Source organism: Theobroma cacao, chromosome 5 (genome assembly GCF_053813885.1).
Source record: "Theobroma cacao isolate CCN51 chromosome 5, ASM5381388v1, whole genome shotgun sequence".
In the NCBI taxonomy this organism is placed as follows: domain Eukaryota; kingdom Viridiplantae; phylum Streptophyta; class Magnoliopsida; order Malvales; family Malvaceae; genus Theobroma; species Theobroma cacao.
The window spans coordinates 45,386,008-45,408,784 of record NC_142643.1 but is presented as its reverse complement, the minus strand read 5'-3'; the positions used below and the strand labels follow the sequence as shown (position 1 = coordinate 45,408,784).

Sequence of the window (22,777 nt, the reverse complement as noted above, 5' to 3'; positions counted from 1 at the left end):
AATGCACCAGCCGGGAATCGAACCCGGGTCTGTACCGTGGCAGGGTACTATTCTACCACTAGACCACTGGTGCTGTGATGCCCACAATTGTCTTGTGACATTACTTCTCGATTGAGCCGTCTATTTCAAAGCCTTTCTTTACATAGTAGAAGTCGCGTCCTCACTCAATTTGCAGATGGAGCTATCTGGTCTCATCTTTATTGCATTGTATATATAAGAGAAGTCGTGCCGGTAAAGCTTACTTGTTCTTTGTCCTTAATATATTTACCATTTTAAGTTGCTTTTTTTTTTTTTTATCTAAGTTTACTCCTCTGTGTATATGGTTTTTGCGTTTAATTTATTTCAGAAATCAGCTATAGAAATGTGCATATATATTAAGTTCAAATGAGAAAAAAAAAAGAGATCAAGATGAATTGTATTAGAGTACTAAATAAAAACATAGTTCTTATACAGCATCTTAACCTTTGCTGTCAACAAATACAAGCATTGGGGATTACTAGGAGCAAAGAACAGACAGGAAATCCATACAAGGATATGCATTCTTTCTCTGGTAAACATTCAACAGCGAAGCTACTGTCCTAACTAGCCTGCTTATTTATTTTTTGTAATGCCCTTCATTATTGTATCCAAAGCTTACTAACTCATCAATACAAACTTCTGGTCTTTCAATAGTTTCAGCTGCTGGAGGGAGTCCATTCACCAAAAATATCATACCCTGCTGCAGACTTTGCATCCATAGTTTAATTTAAGTTGAAATCTTGCTCTCTTTTGATGGTGTGTTAGCAAACTTCCATGAAAGATGACTTAAACTGTCCGGCAAAAGAGTGCCTGCTACCTCATTTATGGGGATCACATCACAAATCTCCTTTAAATTTTCTTCTGTGAGCTTCACCCTCAGTGAATCAATGTTGCTATCAAGATTTTTGATCTTGGTTGTTCCTACAAAATGTGAAAGAAAGGGTCTTTTTAGGTGAAATATCTGTCGGTTATCAAGAAGAGAAAAGTGGAAGTTGAAAATTACAGAATGTGGACTTACCAGGAATAGGTGCTACATCATCTCCTTGATGAAGAACCCAGGCAAGTGCAAGTTGTGCAGTGGTACATCCATGCTTCTCAGCCAACTTCTTTACTTTCAGATATAAGATCTTGTTTCTGGCCAAGTTTTCTCCTTGAAACCTTGGGAAAATTGCCTTAAAAGTAGAAGTTGGCAATTGGTCAACCAAGCTACCAGTCAGATAGGCTTGTCATTTTACAATATTAAGGATAGGTGAAAGCCATAAATAGATGAGTTTCCACACCAGAAACCTATTTGCAGGCACACTTTCCTCAACTGCTCTGCCACCAAAGAAACCACGACCAAGAGGGCTGTATGGAACAATCCCAATTCTGAGTTGCCTGCATAGGTGAACACATTTAACTAGGCATTTCTCATGCTTTGGCTTGCATAGGTGAGTCTCAAGTCCAGTACTCAAAACAACGTGTAAATTAGGAAATGAAAATGACTATCAAGTTTAGAGTTCAAACTTTGAATTTCAAGTAACCTTTACTCTTTTCTTAGTTCTAATGATTCAAGATACAAGAAGAAACCTGCAAATGGGGACTATTTCTTCCTCAATGTCACGAGTCCAGAGCGACCACTCCATTTGTACAGCAGTTATAGGATGAACCACATGTGCTCTCTTTATAGTTTCAGGGCTAGCTCCAGATAAACCAATGTACTTTATTTTCCCTTCTTCCACCAACTTCTTGAGTTCACCCATCTAAGAAAGAAAGTTAAATCCAAATAGATTAACTTTAAGTTCAACCAGCTAAAGATGATAGCCCCGCAATTAATGAGAGAGTATGGAAATAAGGAAAATCTATGGAAGAAATAAATCTTTGATGCTTTCTGCTCCAGCTCTTACAGTATCCTCTATAGGAGTGGTGGTGTCGACCCTGTGCTGATAGTAGAGATCAATGTATTCCACATCAAGGCGCTTCATGCTAGCCTCAACAGAGGCGCGAACATATTCAGGAGTACCATTTACCATGACACCAGTAGTATCCATTTTTGTAATACCAAATTTTGTGGCTAACTGCACCTTCTCTCGTGGTAGCTGCTTCAGTGCCTGGAAAAAAGAATATTGGTTTCAGAGATTCATGAATTTCTTTAACAACCCAAGAACAGTAACAATTAAAATGGTATCAATGTGATAAACAAAAATGCATTTATTTAAGGGTTTGGATTCCCATTTAAAAGCAAAATCAGGAAGCTGTTGATATTCAACTCGAAAATACTCTCGACAATTTGACCTAGCATGTTACCTTTCCAACCAGTATTTCATTAGTTTCGGGCCCATAGATATCTGATGTATCGAAGAAAGTGATTCCTCTATCAAAAGCATGCTTGATGATCGATATGCCAGCATCATCAGGGAGAGGATCATTGTAGGCTCCAGAAAGTCCCGCACAGCCAAACCCCAACTTGGAAACCTACAGAAACAGTAGATTTTACAACAGAAATGAGAGACTTAGACAGCAGATACTGTTCTGGGAAAGAAATCGTGTGAACTTGATTGGAAGTTAAATTCTGATTGAGTTAAAAAAGTTGAGTTCTAGCATGTTTTTAACAGAGTAGAATCAGAATATCCTGTATCTTACATTCTGTATATCAGCAGTTCAACCAAAAACTGAGGAACACTGGTAAAGATTAATACAAATTCAGGGCTTATCACCTCATAAACATTCTACATGCAACTCATAACAACCCTTCTCCTGACTACTCTTAAGAAGAACAAAGTCTAACATCAAGTCCTTGATTTCCCAGTTTCATTCTAGGAATCTGAATTCTCTGCTGCTCCTCAACCATCTTTCCTTTTTTTTTTTATGCTCTGGTGTTATTGAACTGAGGCTTCTCTTATTAGTTTACTGTAATGCACTCGCAACTGATAAATTAACTAATGTATTACACAAAATTCAAATTTGACAAATACTTCCCTTGTTGAATTAGGGTTAGACTTACAATAAAATATCTTTTATTTTAAAAGCTTATTAGAAAATTATTAGGTAATCAACCATTATACGACAGTTTCTTTTAAAGAGAAAACCGACTTTCGTTTGAAAAGAAAATATTAGTAGAAAGATTGAGGGTGTAAGTCGAGAGAAAATCCCTTCTTTTTAAGTTAACATTATGTTTTAAATTACGAAATTCTTGTATTTTGCCTAATTTTTAATAAAAATCCTAACTTTATTTTATATTTTTTTAATTTTCGTTCAAAATTAATACCGTTTCAATATTTTTCAACAGTATAATGGCTACCAATAGGAAGGTTGTGAAAAAATTTTTTTAATGGTTTTTGTAATTGGGTAGAGAGATGAATTTATTAAGTTGATTGAAAACTTATTTTTGACAGTTTTGATTATTCAACTTTAATTTACTGGAATTTCATATTTCGATAATGTTTTGAGTTGTTTTTTTAAATATTTTTATAATATGAAATGTGTTCTTTAATTTAGTTTTAATGATTCAATTAAAGGTTTTTTCTATTAAGAAAATCGAAGGTTCAAAGTTGTTTCGTTGATATTGAAAATTTAAAAATCGAATTACGTTTATAATAATTTTTCAAAATTTTGACTTATATAACTTGTGAGTTTTGCAAAATCTTTTTTATCGAAATAAATTCTCATGTTATAGTTGAACATAAACACTTCAAATTGATTTTGAGTTTATCATTGAAATTAATTCGAGTTAAGAGTTATAAAAATTCAAAGTGATCAAATCATCATTCAAATTCTTTTGTTCTGTTACTTAGATTGTGAATGTGTTGGAAGTTGGAAAAGGTTTGAAAACTTGAGATTGATGGGAAGGAAAGAGGTAAACAACTTTTAACCGAAGGGCAAAAGGTTATTGTTCAATGGGAGCTTGTCACTTGGCATTTTAACAAAAGGTGAATCTAAAATGTAAAATTATGCAATATAAATTTAATTTTGAATAATAATTCTGTAAATTAAGTTATTGTACTTTTTCAATTTATTAACTTAAATTTTTAATATTAACACTATTAAATTTTATCTTTAAAAATATTAACGTGAGATTTTGATCAAATTGATGTATTATATATTGCTTATATGACGTTCGTTATGTGACTAACATGCATCATCGTGCTAAGATACTAAAAATACTAATGTGGTCCTTTGTTGATCAAGAGTTTCGATTGAACCATATATATAAAAGAAGTTGAGTCATGACATAATTTTTTGATCACGTGTATATAATAAAAGTCGTGCTCATTTTATCTCAATAGTGTTGTATATAATAAATGTCGTGTTCATTTTATCTCAATTGTGTTGTATATAATAAAAGTCAGTGTTCATTTTATCCTAATTGTGTTGTATATACAAAAGAAATCATGTCAATAAAATTTAATTGTTTTCTCTTCTCAATGTATAGATATCTAAGTTAAAATGAGAAAAAAGATGAGACCAAGATGAATTATATTATTAGAGCACTAAATAAAAACATAGTTCTTATACAGCATCTTAACCTTTGCTGTTGACAACCATAAGCATTGGGGATTATTACCAACAAAGCACAGACAGAAAAACAATACAAGTAAATGCATTCTTTCTCTGATAAGCATTCAACGGCAAAGCTACAATGCCAACTACAGCCCTTCATTATTGTATCCAAAGCTTACTAACTTTTCAACACAAACTACTAGTCTTTCAATAGTTTCCGTTGATGGAGAGAGTCCATTCACCAAAAACATCATATTCTGCTGCAGACTTTGCATCCATCGTTCAGTTCAATTTAAGTTGAAATCTTGCTATCCTTTGGTGGTGTGTTAGCAAACTTCCACGTGAGATGACTTAAACCATCTGGCATAAGAGCGCCTGCTACCTCATTCATGGGGATCACATCACAAATCTCTTGTAAATCTTCTTCTGTGAGCTTCACCCTCAGTGAATCAATGTTGCCATCCAGATTTTTTGTCTTTGTTGTTCCTACAAAATGAGAAAGAAAGTGTCTTGTTAGTTGAAATATCTGCAGGCTATCAAGAAGAAAAAAGTGGATGTTGAAAATTACAGAATGTGGACTTACCAGGAATGGGTACTACATCATCTCCTTGATGAAGAACCCAGGCAAGTGCAAGTTGTGCAGTGGTACATCCATGCTTCTCAGCCAACTTCTTTACTTTCAGATATAAGATCTTGTTTCTGTCAAAGTTTTCTCCTTGAAACCTTGGGAGCAATCTCTTAAAAGTAGAAGTTGGCAATCGGTCAACCAAGCTACCGGTTAGAAAGGCTTGTCATTATACAAGATTAAGGATAGGTTAAAGCCATTAATAGATGAGTTCCCATACCATAAAACTATCAGCAGGCACACTTTCATCAACTGCTTTGCCACCAAAGAAACCATGACCAAGAGGGCTGTATGGAACAATCCCAATTCCGAGTTGCCTGCAGAGATGAGGACATTTAAATAGGCATTTCTCATGCTTTGGCTTGCATGGGTGAGTCTCAAGTCCAGTTCTCAAACAACGTATAACTTGGGAAATGAAAATGACTATCAAGTTATGAGTTCGAACTTTGAATTTAAAGTAACTTTTACTGTTTTTTTAGTTCTAATGCTTCAAGATACAAGAAGAAACCTGCAAAGGGGGACTATTCCTTCCTCAATGTCACGAGTCCAGAGCGACCACTCCATTTGTACAGCAGTTATGGGATGAACCGCATGTGCTCTCTTTATAGTTTCGGGGCTAGCTTCAGATAAACCAATGTACTTTATTTTCCCTTCTTCCACCAACTTCTTGAGTTCACCCATCTAAGAAAGAAAGTTAAATCCAAATAGCTTAACTTTAAGTTCAACCAGCTAAAGATGATAGCACCGCAATTAATAAGAGAGTATGGATATAAGGAAATCTATGGAAGAAATAAATCTTTGATGCTTTCTGCTCCAGCTCTTACAGTATCCTCTATTGGAGTGGAGGTGTCGACCCTGTGCTGATAGTAGAGATCAATGTATTCCACATCAAGGCGCTTCAGGCTAGCCTCAACCGAGGCCCGGACATATTCAGGAGTACCGTTTACTATGACACCAGTAGCATCGATTTTCGCAATACCAAATTTTGTGGCTAACTGCACCTTCTCTCGCGGTAGCTGCTTCAATGCCTGGAAAAAGTATTGGTTTCACAGATTCATGAATCCCTTTGACAAGCCAAGAACAATGAATTCCTATTTAAAAGCAAAATCAGGAAGCTGCTGCTATTCAACTTGGAAATACTCTAGACAATTTGACCAAGCATGTTACCTTTCCAACCAGTATTTCATTAGTTTTGGGTCCATAGAAATCTGATGTATCGAAGAAAGTGATTCCTCTATCGAAAGCGTGCTTGATGATCGTTATACCAACATCATCAGGGAGAGGATCACTGTAGGCTCCAGAAAGTCCCGCACAGCCAAACCCTAACTTGGAAACCTACAGAAACAGTGGATTTTACAACAGAAATGAGACAGGTAGACAGTAGATACTGTTCTGGGAAAGAAATCGTGTGAATTTGATTGAAATGGTTAAATTCTGATTGAGTTAAAAAAGTTGAGTTCTAGCATGTTTTTTACAGAGTAGAATCAAAAAATCCAGTATCTTACATTCTGTGTATCAGCAGTTCAACCCAAAACCAAGGAACAGATGTAAAGAATATAAAAATTCAGGGCTTATCAGTTATGACCTCAAAAACATTCTATATGCAACTCCTAAACAACCCTTTTCTTGACTATTCTAAGAAGAACAAAATCTAACCTCAAGTCCTTGATTTCCCAGTTTCACTCCAGGAATCTGAATTCTCTGCTGCTCCTCAGCCATCTTCTGTTCCTTCTTTATGTTCTTGTGTTACTGAACCGACGCTTCTCTTGTTAGCGTACAGCTCCAAGAACACCAGTAACTAATAAAAGATTTAGCAGACTGCCAAGTATACTTGCAGAGTAAAAATATTAGCAGCTCTGTATCCAGAATCTTGATTTGGAGTTGAATTGTCTGTCACTTGGTGACGCCACTAAACAGGTCATCAATTCTAAATATGTCACCCCGTACGTCATTCTTTTTGACTACTTTGCTGAAACATTGGAAATTGTGTTTCAAGAAGTGTTACTATCAAAAGGCAAATAATTAGTCAAAAGTGCAGAATAGTCATGATGTCAGATAGAAAATGTACCCAAAAAATGTTATCCGATAGAAAAATAACCCGACTTTGCCAAGAGATATGTTGCTCTGTTTCCTACTTTTTCATTCAGACCATGTAAGTAAAAAATTTTGTTAACAGAATTCACTAATGAAATATGCGCGTATTGGTATAACTGCATGAATATCATTGGAAAAAATATAGTGAGCTGTTTGTTTAGGATGGTATTGTACACTGTTATAAATATCGTATGATTGATATTAGAGCAGACTATAGTACATCAAATGAAATATACCAATGGTGCCTTTTGCAATTTTTTATTTATTTATTTATTTATTTGCCAAAATTTTCTTCCAGGATATGCAATGGTTTGTGTTATATGGTTGCAGCAAGTTATAAAGAAGGGAAAAGAATATCAAGAAGAATTAATCATAGCATTAAACAGAGCATATTTATTAAAATAGCATCTTAAACAGTGTTCTCAATAACTACTATAAACCATTGGAAGATTGCTGGCAACTAAGCAAAGACAGAAAAACCAAGCAAGTACATGAATTCAACAGCAATGCTGACTCCTGCTTTCATTTCAATAAACCCTTTTTTAATGTAAGCTTAGTAACTGAATGCAAACTTCTAGTCTTTCTATAGCCTCAGTTGCGGGAGAGTCCATTAACCAAAACCATGTTGTTGTAATTTGTATTTAAGGCATAAGGTTGCTGCAATAGATCAGTAGTTATTGCTGCAACATAGAAGAAAGAGCAGAGAGAGAGAGAGAGAACGAGAGATAGATAAAATTGCAATGTGAAAGGCTACATGTGCCTTGTCTTTCATTCATTGATTATTATAAATGAAAACAAATGGCTTCCTAGTCAAGCTTGTACACTGAAATACACAAAAGACCAACCAATCTCATGCCTAACCATGCCTTACTGACAGATACACTAATACAAGTAATCTGTCAATTGCTGAAAGAAAAAAAAGTAATCTGTCAACACAGAAATCAGAAGTATGACTGCCCTCAATGTCTTTGTCTTTGCTTGGTCTTCAAAGCAAGCCTTACATCGACACATGTTTTGCTGCACTCTTTGCATCCATAATTACTTCAACTTAAAATCTTTGAAGAAAATTGAAAGCTAAGCTGCAAAGCTAAGCAACGAAAATAACAAAGCTTAAAAACAGAGAAGTCTGAATTTCAGTGAATATGAACAGAAAATTTCTTACTGGAAGAAGCTCTTCATTTCATTTCATTTCCTGTATATATACTCTAACAATTCAAAAACATTTCCTGACAAATCGGATCACAGCAACAAACTACACACAAACCAATGACCACCAACAGTAAAAAATTGAAACAGAAAGCCATGGCTGTTAAGCCTTAAAACAGACTCAAAAACGACACTATAATGAAGCGTATAGGACTTAACTAAGCCAAGCTAAAAACGACATGAGCAACATCATTTTAAGTACTACAAACTTAAAACATAAAAGAAGTAAAACGGCACACTTTGAAAACTTAGAACTTCTGATGAAGAAACGCCATCGTTTTGCACTCTAAGCTGAAGCTCTTCACTTGTTCTTCACATGCTGCTAGTGTCAGATTATGAATTCTTGTTCTCCTTTGGCGGTGTATTGGCGAATTTCCAACTGACCTGAAAAAAACTATCCAGCGTTCTACACCCTGCTACCTCATTTATGGGGATCACATCACTAATCTCTTTTAAATCTTCTTCAGTGAGCTTCAACCTGAGTGAATCAATGTTGCTATCAAGATTTTTGATCTTGGTTGTTCCTACAAAATGTGAAAAAGGGTCTTTTTTGTTGAAATATCTGCAGGCTATCAAGAAGATAATAGTGGATGTTGACAATTGCAGAACGTGGACTTACCAGGAATAGGTACTACATCATCTCCTTGATGAAGAACCCAGTCAAGTGCAAGTTGTGCAGGGGTACATCCATGCTTCTCAGCCAACTTCTTTACTTTCAGATATAAGATCTTGTTTCTTTCCAAGTTTTCGCTTTGAAACCTTGGGAGAATTCCCTGTAGAAGTTGGCAATCGGTCAACCAAGCTAACAGTTTGAAGGCTTGTCATTAGACAAGATTAAGGATAGGTTAAAGCCAAAAATAGATGAGTTCCCGTACCAGAACACTATTTGCGGGCACACTTTCCTCAACTGCTCTGCCACCAAAGAAACCATGACCAAGAGGGCTGTATGGAACAATCCCAATTCCCAGTTGCCTGCATAGGTGACCACATTTAAATAGGCATTTCTCATGCTTTGGCTTGCAGCAGTACAAGGAGTAATTGCTGATAGCCTCAGTTTATTGAGTCTCAAGTCCAGTACTCAAACAACATGTAACTTGGGAAATGAAAATGACTATCTAGTTTAGAGTTTGAACTTCGAATTTCAAGTAACCTTTACTTTTTCTAACTTCTAATGATTCAAGATACAAGCAGAAACCTGCAAAGGGGGACTATTCCTTCCTCAATTTCACGAGTCCAAAGCGACCATTCCATTTGTACTGCAGTTATGGGATGAACCGCATGTGCTCTCTTTATAGTTTCAGGGCTAGCTTCAGATAAACCAATGTACTTTATTTTCCCTTCTTCCACCAACTTCTTGAGTTCACCCATCTAAGAAAGAAAGTTAAATCCAAATAGCTTAACTTTAAGTTCAACCAGCTAAAGATGAATGTGTTGGAAGTTGGAAAAGGTTTGAAAACTTGAGATTGACGGGAAGGAAAGAGGTAAACAACTTTTAACTGAAGGGCAGAAGGTTATTGTTCAATAGGAGCTTGTCACTTGGCATTTCAACAAAAGGTGAATCTAAAATGCAAAATTATGCAATATGGATTTAATTTTGAATAATAATTCATGTAAATTAAGTTATTGTACTTTTTCAATTTATTAACTTAAATTTTTAATATTAACACCATTAAATTTCATTGTTAAGAATATTGACGTGAGATTTTGATCAAGTTGATATATCATATATTGCTTATACGACGTTCGTTACGTGACTAATATGCTTCATCATGCTAAGATACTAAAAATACTAACGAGGTCATTTGTTGATCACGAGTTTCGGTTGAGCCATAAATATAAGAGAAGTTGAGTCATGGCATGATTTTTTGATCACGTGTATATAATAAAAGTCGTACTTATTTCATCTCAATTGTGTTGTATATACTAAAAAAATCACATCAATAAAATTTAGTTGTTTTCTCTTTTTAATGTATATATATTTTGTTAATTTATCTTTTGTGTTTATGCTTTAGGTTTAATTTATTACAGAAATCACTTACGAAAATGTATAGATATCTAAGTTAAAATGAGAAAAAAGATGAGATCAAGATGAATTATATTATTAGAGCACTAAATAAAAACATAGTTCTTATACAGCATCTTAACCTTTGCTGTTGACAACCATAAGCATTGGGGATTACCACCAACAAAGCACAGACAGAAAAACAATACAAGTAAATGCATTCTTTCTCTGATAAGCATTCAACGGCAAAGCTACAATGCCAACTACAGCCCTTCATTATTGTATCCAAAGCTTACTAACTTTTCAACACAAACTACTAGTCTTTCAATAGTTTCCGTTGATGGAGAGAGTCCATTCACCAAAAACATCATATTCTGCTGCAGACTTTGCATCCATCGTTCAGTTTAATTTAAGTTGAAATCTTGCTATCCTTTGGTGGTGTGTTAGCAAACTTCCACGTCAGATGACTTAAACCATCCGGCATACGAGCGCCTGCTACCTCATTAATGGGGATCACATCACAAATCTCTTGTAAATCTTCTTCTGTGAGCTTCACCCTCAGTGAATCAATGTTGCCATCAAGATTTTTTGTCTTTGTTGTTCCTACAAAATGAGAAAGAAAGGGCCTTGTTGGTTGAAATATCTGCGGGCTATCAAGAAGGGGAAAGTGGATGTTGAAAATTACAGAATGTGGACTTACCAGGAATAGGTACTACATCATTTCCTTGATGAAGAACCCAGGCAAGTGCAAGTTGTGCAGTGGTACATCCATGCTTCTCAGCCATCTTCTTTACTTTCAGATATAAGATCTTGTTTCTGTCAAAGTTTTCTCCTTGAAACCTTGGGAACAATCTCTTAAAAGTAGAAGTTGGCAATCGGTCAACCAAGCTACCGGTTAGAAAGGCTTGTCTTTATACAAGATTAAAGATAGGTTAAAGCCATTAATAGATGAGTTCCCATACCAGAAAACTATCTGCAGGCACACTTTCATCAACTGCTTTGCCACCAAAGAAACCACGACCAAGAGGGCTGTATGGAACAATCCCAATTCCGAGTTGCCTGCATAAATGAAGACATTTAAATAGGCATATCTCATGCCTTGGATTGCATAGGTGAGTCTCAAGACCAGTACTCAAACAACGTATAATTTGGGAAATGAAAATGACTATCAAGTTAAGGGTTCGAACTTTGAATTTCAAGTAACTTTTACTGTTTTTTTAGTTCTAATGCTTCAAGATACAAGAAGAAACCTGCAAAGGGGGACTATTTCTTCCTCAATGTCACGAGTCCAGAGCGACCACTCCATTTGTACAGCAGTTATGGGATGAGCCGCATGTGCTCTCTTTATAGTTTCGGGGCTAGCTTCAGATAAACCAATGTACTTTATTTTCCCTTCTTCCACCAACTTCTTGAGTTCACCCATCTAAGAAAGAAAGTTAAATCCAAATAGCTTAACTTTAAGTTCAACCAGCTAAAGATGATAGCCCCGCAATTAATAAGAGAGTATGGAAATAAGGAAATCTATGGAAGAAATAAATCTTTGATGCTTTCTGCTCCAGCTCTTACAGTATCCTCTATAGGAGTGGTGGTGTCGACCCTGTGCTGATAGTAGAGATCAATGTATTCCACATCAAGGCGCTTCAGGCTAGCCTCAACAGAGGTGCGGACATATTCAGGAGTACCATTTACAATGACACCAGTAGCATCCCTTTTTGCAATACCAAATTTTGTGGCTAACTGCACCTTCTCTCGCGGTAGCTGCTTCAATGCCTGGAGAAAAGAAATATTGGCTTCAGAGATTCATGAATTTCGTTAACAACTCAAGAGCAGTAACAATTAGAATCATATCAATGTGATAAAACAAAAATGCATTTATTTAAGGGTTTGGATTCCCATTTAAAAGCAAAATCAGGAAGCTGTTGCAATTCAACTTGAAAGTACTTTAGACAATTTGACCAAGCATGTTACCTTTCCAACCAGTATTTCATTAGTTTTGGGTCCATAGCTATCTGATGTATCGAAGAAAGTGATACCTCTATCAAAAGCATGCTTGATGATCGATATGCCAACATCATCAGGGAGAGGATCACCGTAGGCTACAACAGAAAGTTCCGCGCAGCCAAACCCCAACTTGGAAACCTACATAAACAGTGGATTCTCAGAAACGAGAGCGTTAGAAAATAGTGTTCTGGGAAAGAAATCGTGTGAACTTGATGGAAAGTTAAATTCTGATTGAGTTTAAAAAGTTGAGTCCTAGCATGTTTTTAGGAGAGTAGAATCAGAATATCCAGTACCTTACATACTGCATATCAGCAGTTCAACCAAAAACTGAGGAACGGTTGTAAAGATTAATAAAAATTCAGGGCTTATCACCTCATAAACATTCTATATGCAACTCATAACAACCCTTCTCTTGACTACTCTTAAGAAGAACAAAATCTAACCTCAAGTCCTTGATTTCCCAGTTTCATTCTAGGAATTTGAGTTCTCTGCTGCTCCTCAACCATCTTCTGTTCCCTTTTTATGTTGTGTTATTGAGCTGAGGCTTCTCTTGTTAGCTTACAGCTCAAAAACCAGTAACTAATAAACGATCTAGTAGACGGCCAAGTGTCCTTGTTGTGCATAAATAGTAGCAGCCTTATATCCAGAATCTTGATTTTAAGTTGAATTGTCTATCAACTTGGTGATGCCAGTAAACATGTCACCCCACATGTCATTCTTTTGGAATACTTTGTTGAAACAGTGAAAATTATGTTCCAAGAACTGTTACTTTCAAAAGGCAAAGAATTAGTCAAAAATGCAGAATAGTCATGTTATCAGATAAAAAAAATAACCCTGCATTGCCAAGATGAGCTGCTATATTTCCTACTATTTCCTTCAGACCATGGAAGTCACAATGAAAAAAATATTTTTTTTTTGCCAAATTCTTCTTCCGGTAGATGCAATGGTTTCTGTTATTATGGTTGCAGCAGGTTACATAGAGAGGAAAAAGAATATCAAGAAGAATAAATCATAGCACTAAATAAAAGCATATTTATTAAAATAGCTTCTTAGACAGTGTTGTAACAACTACAATAACCATTGGAAAATTGCCGGCAACTAAGAAACGACAGAAAAACCAAGCAAGCACATGCATTCGACAGCACAGCTAGTAGCCTGGTTATAAGTGAACCCTTTTTAAAGGTAAGCTTAGTAAATCAGTACAAACTTGTAGGCTTTCTATAGCCTCGGTTGCAGGAGAGTACATTAACCAAAAGCATCATGTTTTGCTACAGGCTTTGCATCCATAATTACTTTAACTTAAAATCTTGTTTCTCCTTTGGGGGTGTATTAGCGAATTTCCATGAGACCTGAAAAAAACTATCCAGCGTTCCAGGCCCTGCTACCTCGTTTATGGGAACCACATCAGTGATCTCCTTTAAATCTTCTTCTGTGAGCTTCACTGTTAGAGAATCAATGTTGCTATCAAGATTTTTGATCTTGGTCGTACCTACAAGAACATGTAACCGAGGGTCAAAAGTCATATTTCTAATGCAACATAACAAACAAGGCAAATTTATGATATGTACTTGTAAATTATGTCAATTCTGATGTGATGTAGTTGAAATATCTGTATTGTCTGCTATCTAAGAGCATACATACAGAATGTGACTAACCGGGAATAGGTGCTACATCATTCCCTTGATGAAGAACCCAGCCAAGAATTAGTTGTGCAGGGGTACATCCATGATATTGTGCCAACTTCTCCATTTGCAAATATAAGTTCTTGTTTCTGTCCAAGTTTTCTCCTTGAAACCTTGGGTAATATGTCTACTCTTAAAGAAGAAGTTGCCAATCAGTCAAAAAGGTGCCCTTATTTTTTATGGAAAAACAAGCTATCAAGATTGAGTGTAGATTAAAGCCATAAATTGATGAGTTTCCATACCAGAAAACTATTTGCAGGCACACTCTCCACAACCGCCCTGCCACCAAAGAAACCGCGACCAAGAGGGCTATATGGAACTATCCCAATCCTAAGTTCCCTACATTGGGGAACACATTTAATTACGCATTTCTCACGTCTTTGTTTCAAGAAGTAGAAGGTTATTGTTCAATAGGAGCTTGTCACTTGGCATTTCAACAAAAAGAATCTAAGATGCAAAATTATACAATATGGATTTAATCTTGAATAATAATTCATGTAAATTAAGTTATTATACTTTTTTAATTTATTAATTTAAAATTTTTAATATTAACACTATTAAATTTTATCGTTAAGAATATTGACGTGAGATTTTGATCAAATTGATGTATCATAACTTGTTGATATGAAGTTCATTATGTGATGACATGCATCATCATGCTAAGATATTAAAAATACTAATGTGGTCCTTTGTTGATCACAAGTCTAGATTGAGCCATATATATAAGAGAAGTTGAGTCATGACATGATTTTTTGGTCACGTATATATAATAAAAGTTGTGTTCATTTTATCTCAATTGTGTTGTATATACAAAAAAAATCATGTCAATAAAATTTAATTGTTTTTTGTTTTTATTGTATATATATTTTTTGAATTTACCTTTTTTATTTACATTTATCTTTCCTGTTTATGTTTTGGGTTTAATTTATTACAGAAATCACTTACGAAAATATATAGATATCTAAGTTAAAATGAGAAAAAAGATGAGACCAAGATGAATTATATTATTAGAGCACTAAATAAAAACATAGTTCTTATACAGCATCTTAACCTTTGCCGTTGACAATTAAAAGCATTGGGGATTACCACCAACAATGCACAGACAGAAAAACAATACAAGTAAATGCATTCTTTCTCTGATAAGCATTCAACGGCAAAGCTACAATGCCAACTACAACCCTTTATTATTGTATCCAAAGCTTACTAACTCATCAACACAAACTTCTAGTCTTTCAATAGTTTCCGTTGATGGAGAGAGTCCATTCACCAAAAACATCATATTCTGCTGCAGATTTTGCATCCATCGTTCAGTTTAATTTAAGTTGAAATCTTGCTATCCTTTGGTGGTGTGTTAGCAAACTTCCACGTCAGATGACTTAAACCATCCGGCATACGAGCGCCTCCTACCTCATTAATGGGGATCACATCACAAATCTCTTGTAAATCTTCTTCTGTGAGCTTCACCCTCAGTGAATCAATGTTGCCATCAAGATTTTTTGTCTTTGTTGTTCCTACAAAATGAGAAAGAAAGGGCCTTGTTGGTTGAAATATCTGCGGGCTATCAAGAAGGGGAAAGTGGATGTTGAAAATTACAGAATGTGGACTTACCAGGAATAGGTACTACATCATCTCCTTGATGAAGAACCCAGGCAAGTGCAAGTTGTGCAGTGGTACATCCATGCTTCTCAGCCATCTTCTTTACTTTCAGATATAAGATCTTGTTTCTGTCAAAGTTTTCTCCTTGAAACCTTGGGAAAAATCTCTTAAGAGTAGAAGTTGGCAATCGGTCAACCAAGCTACCGGTTAGAAAGGCTTGTCATTGTACAAGATTAAGGGTAGCTAGAGCCATAAATAGATGAGTTTCCATACCAGAAAACTATTTGCAGGCACACTTTCCTCAACTGCTCTGCCACCAAAGAAACCCCGACCAAGAGGGCTATATGGAACAATCCCAATTCCAAGTTGCCTGCATAGGTGAACATGTTTAGATAGGCATTTCTCATGCTTTGGCTTGCAGCAGTACAAAGAGTAATTGTTGATAGCCTCAGTTTATTGAGTCTCAAGTCCAGTACTCAAACAACATGTAACTTAGGAAATGAAAACGACTATCAAGTTTAAAGTTCAAACTTCGAATTTCCAGTACACTTTACTGTTTTTTTAGTTCTAATGATTCAAGATACAAGAAGAAACCTGCAAAGGGGGACTATTTCTTCCTCAATGTCACGAGTCCAGAGGGACCACTCCATTTGTACAGCAGTTATGGGATGAACCGCGTGTGCTCTCGTTATAGTTTCAGGGCTAGCTTCAGATAAACCAATGTACTTTATTTTCCCTTCCTCCACCAACTTCTTAAGTTCACCCATCTAAGAAAGAAAGTGAAATGCAGATAGCTTAACTATAAGTTCAACCAGCTAAAGATCATAGCCGCACAATTAAGGAGAGTATGGAAATAAGGAAAATCTATGGAAGTAATAAATCTTTGACGGTTTCTGCTCCAGCACTTACGGTATCCTCTATTGGAGTGGTGGTGTCGACCCTGTGCTGATAGTAGAGATCAATGTATTCCACATCAAGGCGCTTAAGGCTAGCCTCAACAGAGGCACGGACATATTCAGGAGTACCGTTTACGGTGACACCAGTAGCTTCCATTTTCGCAAAACCAAATTTTGTGGCTAACTGCACCTTCTCTCGCGGTAGCTGCTTCAATCCCTGGAAAAAGTATTGGTTTCACAGATTCATGAATTCTTTTGACAAGCCAAGAACAATGAATTCCCATTTAAAAGCAAAATCAGGAAGCTGTTGCTATTCAACTTGAAAGTACTCTAGACAATTTGACCAAGCATGTTACCTTTCCAACCAGTACTTCATTAGTTTTGGGTCCATAGATATCGGATGTATCGAAGAAAGTGATTCCTCTATCGAAAGCGTGCTTGATGATCGATATGCCAACATCATCAGGGAGAGGATCATTGTAGGCTCCAGAAAGTCCCATACAGCCAAACCCTAACTTGGAAACCTACAGAAACAGTGGATTTTACAACAGAAATGAGACAGGTAGACAAAGAAATCGTGTGAATCTGATTGAAAAGGTTAAATTCTGATTGAGTTAAAAAAGTTGAGTTCTAGCATGTTTTTTACAGAGTAGAATCAAAAAATCCAGTATCTTACATTCTGTGTATCAGCAGTTCAACCCAAAACCAAGGAACAGTTGTAAAGAATATAAAAATTCAGGGCTTATCAGTTATGACCTCAAAAACATTCTATATGCAACTCCTAAACAACCCTTTTCTTGACTATTCTAAGAAGAACAAAATCTAACCTCAAGTCCTTGATTTCCCAGTTTCACTCTAGGAATCTGAAATCTCTGCTGCTCCTCAGCCATCTTCTGTTCCTTCTTTATGTTCTTGTGTTACTGAACCGAGGCTTCTCTTGTTAGCGTACAGCTCCAAGAACACCAGTAACTAATAAAAGATTTAGCAGACTGCCAAGTATACTTGCAGAGTGAAAATATTAGCAGCTTTGTATCCAGAATCTTGATTTGGAGTTGAATTGTCTGTCACTTGGTGACGCCACTAAGCAGGTCATCAATTCTAAGTATGTCACCCCGTATGTCATTCTTTTTGACTACTGTGCTGAAACATTGTAAATTGTGTTCCAAGAACTGTTACTATCAAAAGGCAAATACTTAGTCAAAAGTGCAGAATAGTCATGGTGTCAGATAGAAAATGTACCAAAAAAATGTTAATCCGATATGAAAATAACCCGACTTTGCCAAGAGATATGCTGCTCTGTTTCCTACTTTTTCATTCAGACCATGAAACTAAAAAATTTTGTTAACAGAATTCACTAATGAAATATGCGCGTATTGGTATAACTGCATGAATATCATTGGAAAAAATATAGTGAGCTGTTTGTTTAGGATGGTATTGTACACTGTTATAAATATCGTATGATTAATATTAGAGCAGACTATAGTACATCATATGAAATATACCAATGGTGCCTTTTGCAATTTTTCTTTTTATTTATTTATTTATTTGCCAAAATTTTCTTCCAGGATATGCAATGGTTTGTGTTATATGGTTGCAGCAAGTTATAAAGAAAGGAAAAAGAATATCAAGAAGAATTAATCGTAGCATTAAACAGAGCATATTTATTAAAATAGCATCTTAAACAGTGTTCTCAATAACTACTATAACCATTGGAAGATTGCTGGCAACTAAGCAAAGACAGAAAAACCAAGCAAGTACATGAATTCAACAGCAATGCTGACTCCTGCTTTCTTTTCAATAAACCCTTTTTTAATGCAAGCTTAGTAACTGACTGCAAACTTCTAGTCTTTCTATAGCCTCAGTTGCGGGAGAGTCCATTAACCAAAACCATGTTGTTGTAATTTGTATTTAAGGCATAAGGTTGCTGCAATAGATCAGTAGTTATTGCTGCAACATAGAAGAAAGAGCAGAGAGAGAGAGAACGAGAGATAGATAAAATTGCAATGTGAAAGGCTACATGTGCCTTGTCTTTCTTTCATTGATTATTATAAATGAAAACAAATGGCTTCCTAGTCAAGCTTGTACACTGAAATACACAAAAGACCAACCAATCTCATGCCTAACCATGCCTTACTGACAGATACACTAATACAAGTAATCTGTCAATTGCTGAGAGAAAAAAAAGTAATCTGTCAACACAGAAATCAAAAGTATGACTGCCCTCGATGTCTTTGTCTTTGCTTGGTCTTCAAAGCAAGCCTTACATCGACACATGTTTTGCTGCACTCTTTGCATCCATAATTACTTCAACTTAAAATCTATGAAGAAAATTAAAAGCTAAGCTGCAAAGCTAAGCAACGAAAATAACAAAGCTTAAAAACAGAGAAGTCTGAATTTCAGAGAATATGAACAGAAAATTTCTTACTGGAAGAAGCTCTTCATTTCATTTCATTTCCTGTATATATACTCTAACAATTCAAAAACATTTCCTGACAAATCGGATCACAGCAACAAACTACACACAAACCAATGACCACCAACAGTAAAAAATTGAAACAGAAAGCCATGGCTGTTAAGCCTTAAAACAGACTCAAAAACGACACTATAATGAAGCGTATAGGACTTAACTAAGCAAAGCTAAAAACGACATGAGCAACATCATTTTAAGTACTACAAACTTAAAACATAAAAGAAGTAAAACGGCACACTTTGAAAACTTAGAACTTCTGATGAAGAAACGCCATCGTTTTGCACTCTAAGCTAAAGCTCTTCACTTGTTCTTCACATGCTGCTACTGTCAGATTATGAATTCTTGTTCTCCTTTGGCGGTGTATTGGCGAATTTCCAACTGACCTGAAAAAAACTATCCAGCGTTCTACACCCTGCTACCTCATTTATGGGGATCACATCACTAATCTCTTTTAAATCTTCTTCAGTGAGCTTCAACCTCAGTGAATCAATGTTGCTATCAAGATTTTTGATCTTGGTTGTTCCTACAAAATGTGAAAAAGGGTCTTTTTTGTTGAAATATCTGCAGGCTATCAAGAAGATAATAGTGGATGTTGACAATTACAGAACGTGGACTTACCAGGAATAGGTACTACATCATCTCCTTGATGAAGAACCCAGGCAAGTGCAAGTTGTGCAGGGGTACATCCATGCTTCTCAGCCAACTTCTTTACTTTCAGATATAAGATCTTGTTTCTTTCCAAGTTTTCGCTTTGAAACCTTGGGAGAATTCCCTGTAGAAGTTGGCAATCGGTCAATCAAGCTAACAGTTTGAAGGCTTGTCATTAGACAAGATTAAGGATAGGTTAAAGCCAAAAATAGATGAGTTCCCGTACCAGAACACTATTTGCGGGCACACTTTCCTCAACTGCTCTGCCACCAAAGAAACCATGACCAAGAGGGCTGTATGGAACAATCCCAATTCCCAGTTGCCTGCATAGGTGACCACATTTAAATAGGCATTTCTCATGCTTTGGCTTGCAGCAGTACAAGGAGTAATTGCTGATAGCCTCAGTTTATTGAGTCTCAAGTCCAGTACTCAAACAACATGTAACTTGGGAAATGAAAATGACTATCTAGTTTAGAGTTTGAACTTCGAATTTCAAGTAACCTTTACTTTTTCTAATTTCAAGTAACCTTTACTTTTTCTAACTTCTAATGATTCAAGATACAAGCAGAAACCTGCAAAGGGGGACTATTTCTTCCTCAATTTCACGAGTCCAAAGCGACCACTCCATTTGTACAGCAGTTATGGGATGAACCGCGTGTGCTCTCGTTATAGTTTCAGGGCTAGCTTCAGATAAACCAATGTACTTTATTTTCCCTTCCTCCACCAACTTCTTAAGTTCACCCATCTAAGAAAGAAAGTGAAATGCAGATAGCTTAACTATAAGTTCAACCAGCTAAAGATCATAGCCGCACAATTAAGGAGAGTATGGAAATAAGGAAAATCTATGGAAGTAATAAATCTTTGACGGTCTCTGCTCCAGCACTTACGGTATCCTCTATTGGAGTGGTGGTGTCGACCCTGTGCTGATAGTAGAGATCAATGTATTCCACATCAAGGCGCTTAAGGCTAGCCTCAACAGAGGCACGGACATATTCAGGAGTACCGTTTACGGTGACACCAGTAGCATCCCATTTTGCAATACCAAATTTTGTGGCTAATTGCACCTTCTCTCGCGGTAGCTGCTTCAATGCCTGCAAAAAATATTGGTTTCACATATTCATGAATCACTTTGACAAGCCAAGAACAATGAATTCCCATTTAAAAGCAAAATCAGGAAGCTGTTGCTATTCAACTTGAAAGTACTCTAGACAATTTGACCAAGCATGCTACCTTTCCAACCAGTATTTCATTAGTTTTGGGTCCATAGATATCTGATGTATCGAAGAAAGTGATTCCTCTATCGAAAGCATGCTTGATGATCGATATGCCAACATCATCAGGGAAAGGATCATTGTAGGTTCCAGAAAGTCCCAAACAGCCAAACCCCAACTTGGAAACCTGCAAAAACAGTGGATTTTACAACAGAAATGAGACAGGTAGGCTGCAGATACTGTTCTGGGAAAGAAAACGTGTGAATTTGATTGAAAGTTAAGTTCTGATTGAGGTAAAAGAAGTTGAATTCCAAATTATTTTCAAGAGAGTAGAATCAGAATATCCTGTATCTTACATTCTGTATATCAGCAGTTCAAGTAAAAATTGAGGAACACTTGTAAAGATTAATAACAACCCTTCTGTTGACTACTCTAAGAAGAACAAAATCTAACCTCAAGTCCTTGCTTTCCCAGCTTCACTCTAGGAATCTGGATTCTCTGCTGCTTCTCAGCCATCGTCTGTTCCTTTTTTAATGTTCTTGTGTTATTGAACTGAGGCTACTCTTGTTAGCTTACAGCTCAAAAACCAGTAATGGCTAAGTGCAATTTTAGTGCAAATTAGCAGGAGCCTTTTATATATAGAATCTTGATTTTGAGTTGAATTATCTGTTAACTTGGTGACGCCACTAAACATGTCATAAATATGTCACCCCATATGTCATTCTTTTTGAGTACTTTGTTGAAACATTGAAAATTATGTTCCAAGAACTGTCAATATCAAAAGGCGAAGAATTAGTCAAAAATGCAGAATAGTCAGGTTATCAGATAAAAAGAACCCTGCCTTCCCAAGAAATGAGCTGCTATATTTCCTCCTTTTTTCTTCAGACCATGGAAGCCAAAAATATTTTTGCCAAAATTTTCTTCCACTGGATGCAATGGTTTGTGTTATATGATTGCAGAAGGTTGTATAGAGAGGAAAAAGAATATCAAGAAGAATTAATCATAGCATTAAATAAGGCATATTCATTAATAGCATCTTAAATAGTGCTCTTAACAACTACCATAATCATTGGAAGATTGCTGGCAACTAAGCAAAGACAGAAAAACCAAGAAAGTACATGCATTCAATAGCAATGCTGGCTTCTGCTTTCATTTCAATGAACCCTTTTTTTCATGCATTCAATGCATTGTAATTGTTGATGACACCGCCAGAAATGTTAACATCAGACAAAGAATTGGTCAAAAAGCAGCATAGTGAAGTTATCAGAGAGATCAATCCTGCATTGCCAAGAAATGGCCTCTCTACATTTCCTTTTCTTTGTACATTACAGTTCCTTAACTAACAACAACTGCTTAAGAAAGGTTTGGATTTTCTTGATCAGCCACTTCAATTTGCAACATGTTGATTGACAAGGCAATGCTTGGCCAACAAACTCGTGCTTAACCTAGATGTTTACAACTACTTAAACTCTCTCCTCCTGCCATAAACTTGTGGGAATTTTTTTTTTTTTTGTTTCAAGTTAAATAGTTATATATCCGATACAAGTCTTGTTCTTGAAATATAATAAAATCTAAAAAAATAAACTTAAAATTAATATTTCAATGAAAAGTAAGCTTCTAGTATTATTTTCTAATATAGAAAATTTCATGTTGTTTTCAAGCATCTTGAAATAATAAAACGGATATTCAATTTGGAAGGGAAAAAATATTTTTTCTTTTTTCTCCAATTTTTAGTCTAATTTGTAATTAACCAAGGCTATATGTAAAGTTTCTAGTACATGTATATCATGGGACTGACTTTCAACTATCAAAATATTTTTTTTGCTTTAATTTTACTTTACATGGTATT

The 22,777-nt window shown here is 35.8% G+C and overlaps 7 protein-coding genes and 1 non-coding gene across 10 annotated transcripts; all 8 read right to left on the bottom strand.

The window, feature by feature from the left end:
* Positions 1 to 2: 2 nt before the first annotated feature.
* On the bottom strand, positions 3 to 73 carry TRNAG-GCC (transfer RNA glycine (anticodon GCC)). The gene has a single exon. It is a non-coding gene; the product is annotated as a tRNA-Gly (tRNA).
* A 330-nt stretch (positions 74 to 403) lies between these two features.
* LOC18600217 (putative aldo-keto reductase 1) lies at positions 404 to 2,886 on the bottom strand. Its single transcript, XM_018120782.2, has 7 exons — positions 2,786 to 2,886; positions 2,305 to 2,472; positions 1,905 to 2,108; positions 1,588 to 1,760; positions 1,299 to 1,395; positions 1,037 to 1,190; positions 404 to 939 (listed from the first exon to the last, which is right to left on the bottom strand). The coding sequence occupies exons 1-7, from the start codon at positions 2,846 to 2,848 to the stop codon at positions 746 to 748; spliced, it is 1,053 nt and encodes a 350-aa protein (XP_017976271.1). The 5' UTR covers positions 2,849 to 2,886; the 3' UTR covers positions 404 to 745.
* A 1,570-nt stretch (positions 2,887 to 4,456) lies between these two features.
* LOC18600216 (putative aldo-keto reductase 1) lies at positions 4,457 to 6,985 on the bottom strand. The gene is made up of 7 exons (XM_007030534.3): positions 6,779 to 6,985; positions 6,290 to 6,457; positions 5,947 to 6,150; positions 5,631 to 5,803; positions 5,343 to 5,439; positions 5,081 to 5,234; positions 4,457 to 4,983 (listed from the first exon to the last, which is right to left on the bottom strand). Exons 1-7 carry the CDS (start codon positions 6,839 to 6,841, stop codon positions 4,790 to 4,792), a joined length of 1,053 nt encoding a protein of 350 aa, XP_007030596.3. The 5' UTR covers positions 6,842 to 6,985; the 3' UTR covers positions 4,457 to 4,789.
* Positions 6,986 to 8,370: 1,385 nt separating this feature from the next.
* On the bottom strand, positions 8,371 to 9,842 carry LOC108662237 (putative aldo-keto reductase 1). Its single transcript, XM_018121381.2, has 4 exons — positions 9,618 to 9,842; positions 9,298 to 9,394; positions 9,042 to 9,195; positions 8,371 to 8,946 (listed from the first exon to the last, which is right to left on the bottom strand). Exons 1-4 carry the CDS (start codon positions 9,788 to 9,790, stop codon positions 8,756 to 8,758), a joined length of 615 nt encoding a protein of 204 aa, XP_017976870.2. The 5' UTR covers positions 9,791 to 9,842; the 3' UTR covers positions 8,371 to 8,755.
* A 658-nt stretch (positions 9,843 to 10,500) lies between these two features.
* Positions 10,501 to 13,052, bottom strand: LOC18600215 (putative aldo-keto reductase 1). 3 transcript variants are annotated; one of them, XM_088806532.1, is made up of 7 exons: positions 12,869 to 13,052; positions 12,393 to 12,563; positions 11,991 to 12,194; positions 11,675 to 11,847; positions 11,387 to 11,522; positions 11,125 to 11,278; positions 10,501 to 11,027 (listed from the first exon to the last, which is right to left on the bottom strand). In XM_088806532.1, the coding sequence occupies exons 1-7, from the start codon at positions 12,929 to 12,931 to the stop codon at positions 10,834 to 10,836; spliced, it is 1,095 nt and encodes a 364-aa protein (XP_088662658.1). In that variant the 5' UTR covers positions 12,932 to 13,052; the 3' UTR covers positions 10,501 to 10,833. The 3 variants fall into 3 exon arrangements, with proteins under 3 accessions (XP_088662658.1, XP_017976868.2, XP_088662659.1); XM_018121379.2 differs by having other exon boundaries at positions 11,387 to 11,483; positions 12,869 to 13,050; XM_088806533.1 differs by having other exon boundaries at positions 12,458 to 12,563; positions 12,869 to 13,040.
* Positions 13,053 to 13,712: 660 nt separating this feature from the next.
* On the bottom strand, positions 13,713 to 15,407 carry LOC148762997 (perakine reductase-like). The gene is made up of 4 exons (XM_088806695.1): positions 15,316 to 15,407; positions 14,350 to 14,485; positions 14,081 to 14,234; positions 13,713 to 13,914 (listed from the first exon to the last, which is right to left on the bottom strand). The coding sequence occupies exons 1-4, from the start codon at positions 15,405 to 15,407 to the stop codon at positions 13,715 to 13,717; spliced, it is 582 nt and encodes a 193-aa protein (XP_088662821.1). The 3' UTR covers positions 13,713 to 13,714.
* On the bottom strand, positions 15,092 to 17,697 carry LOC18600214 (putative aldo-keto reductase 1). The gene is made up of 7 exons (XM_007030532.3): positions 17,427 to 17,697; positions 16,956 to 17,123; positions 16,613 to 16,816; positions 16,298 to 16,470; positions 15,977 to 16,073; positions 15,716 to 15,869; positions 15,092 to 15,618 (listed from the first exon to the last, which is right to left on the bottom strand). Exons 1-7 carry the CDS (start codon positions 17,487 to 17,489, stop codon positions 15,425 to 15,427), a joined length of 1,053 nt encoding a protein of 350 aa, XP_007030594.1. The 5' UTR covers positions 17,490 to 17,697; the 3' UTR covers positions 15,092 to 15,424.
* A 1,319-nt stretch (positions 17,698 to 19,016) lies between these two features.
* On the bottom strand, positions 19,017 to 21,542 carry LOC18600213 (perakine reductase-like). Its single transcript, XM_018121380.2, has 7 exons — positions 21,382 to 21,542; positions 20,948 to 21,115; positions 20,605 to 20,808; positions 20,290 to 20,462; positions 19,944 to 20,040; positions 19,688 to 19,841; positions 19,017 to 19,592 (listed from the first exon to the last, which is right to left on the bottom strand). Exons 1-7 carry the CDS (start codon positions 21,442 to 21,444, stop codon positions 19,402 to 19,404), a joined length of 1,050 nt encoding a protein of 349 aa, XP_017976869.2. The 5' UTR covers positions 21,445 to 21,542; the 3' UTR covers positions 19,017 to 19,401.
* Positions 21,543 to 22,777: the final 1,235 nt, after the last annotated feature.

Excerpts from the sequence above, each read along its gene's own strand:
- LOC18600213 (XM_018121380.2), bottom strand. The coding sequence starts at position 21,444 with ATGGCTGAGAAGCAGCAGAGAATCCAGATTCCTAGAGTGAAGCTGGGA. Across the intron at positions 21,116-21,381 it reads TGGGAAAGCAAGGACTTGAG|GTTTCCAAGTTGGGGTTTGG; the intron begins GTTAGATTTTGT and ends CTGTTTTTGCAG. Across the intron at positions 19,593-19,687 it reads TGATGTAGTACCTATTCCTG|GAACAACCAAGATCAAAAAT; the intron begins GTAAGTCCACGT and ends CACATTTTGTAG.
- LOC18600217 (XM_018120782.2), bottom strand. The coding sequence starts at position 2,848 with ATGGTTGAGGAGCAGCAGAGAATTCAGATTCCTAGAATGAAACTGGGA. Across the intron at positions 2,473-2,785 it reads TGGGAAATCAAGGACTTGAT|GTTTCCAAGTTGGGGTTTGG; the intron begins GTTAGACTTTGT and ends CTGTTTCTGTAG. Across the intron at positions 1,761-1,904 it reads CCACTCCTATAGAGGATACT|ATGGGTGAACTCAAGAAGTT; the intron begins GTAAGAGCTGGA and ends TTTCTTTCTTAG.
- LOC18600215 (XM_088806532.1), bottom strand. The coding sequence starts at position 12,931 with ATGGTTGAGGAGCAGCAGAGAACTCAAATTCCTAGAATGAAACTGGGA. Across the intron at positions 11,848-11,990 it reads CCACTCCTATAGAGGATACT|ATGGGTGAACTCAAGAAGTT; the intron begins GTAAGAGCTGGA and ends TTTCTTTCTTAG. Across the intron at positions 11,523-11,674 it reads GAAATAGTCCCCCTTTGCAG|GCATGAGATATGCCTATTTA; the intron begins GTTTCTTCTTGT and ends ATGCAATCCAAG.
- LOC18600214 (XM_007030532.3), bottom strand. The coding sequence starts at position 17,489 with ATGGCTGAGGAGCAGCAGAGATTTCAGATTCCTAGAGTGAAACTGGGA. Across the intron at positions 16,817-16,955 it reads ATGAAGTACTGGTTGGAAAG|GGATTGAAGCAGCTACCGCG; the intron begins GTAACATGCTTG and ends TACTTTTTCCAG. Across the intron at positions 16,074-16,297 it reads GAAATAGTCCCCCTTTGCAG|GCAACTTGGAATTGGGATTG; the intron begins GTTTCTTCTTGT and ends TCACCTATGCAG.
- LOC18600216 (XM_007030534.3), bottom strand. The coding sequence starts at position 6,841 with ATGGCTGAGGAGCAGCAGAGAATTCAGATTCCTGGAGTGAAACTGGGA. Across the intron at positions 6,151-6,289 it reads ATGAAATACTGGTTGGAAAG|GCATTGAAGCAGCTACCGCG; the intron begins GTAACATGCTTG and ends TACTTTTTCCAG. Across the intron at positions 5,804-5,946 it reads CCACTCCAATAGAGGATACT|ATGGGTGAACTCAAGAAGTT; the intron begins GTAAGAGCTGGA and ends TTTCTTTCTTAG.
- LOC148762997 (XM_088806695.1), bottom strand. The coding sequence starts at position 15,407 with ATGCAAAATCTGCAGCAGAATATGATGTTTTTGGTGAATGGACTCTCT. Across the intron at positions 14,486-15,315 it reads CTAGAAGTTTGTGTTGATGA|ACGTGAGAAATGCGTAATTA; the intron begins GTTAGTAAGCTT and ends CTTGAAACAAAG. Across the intron at positions 14,235-14,349 it reads TGCCTGCAAATAGTTTTCTG|ACATATTACCCAAGGTTTCA; the intron begins GTATGGAAACTC and ends CTTTAAGAGTAG.
- LOC108662237 (XM_018121381.2), bottom strand. The coding sequence starts at position 9,790 with ATGGGTGAACTCAAGAAGTTGGTGGAAGAAGGGAAAATAAAGTACATT. Across the intron at positions 9,196-9,297 it reads TGCCCGCAAATAGTGTTCTG|GGAATTCTCCCAAGGTTTCA; the intron begins GTACGGGAACTC and ends CAACTTCTACAG. Across the intron at positions 8,947-9,041 it reads TGATGTAGTACCTATTCCTG|GAACAACCAAGATCAAAAAT; the intron begins GTAAGTCCACGT and ends CACATTTTGTAG.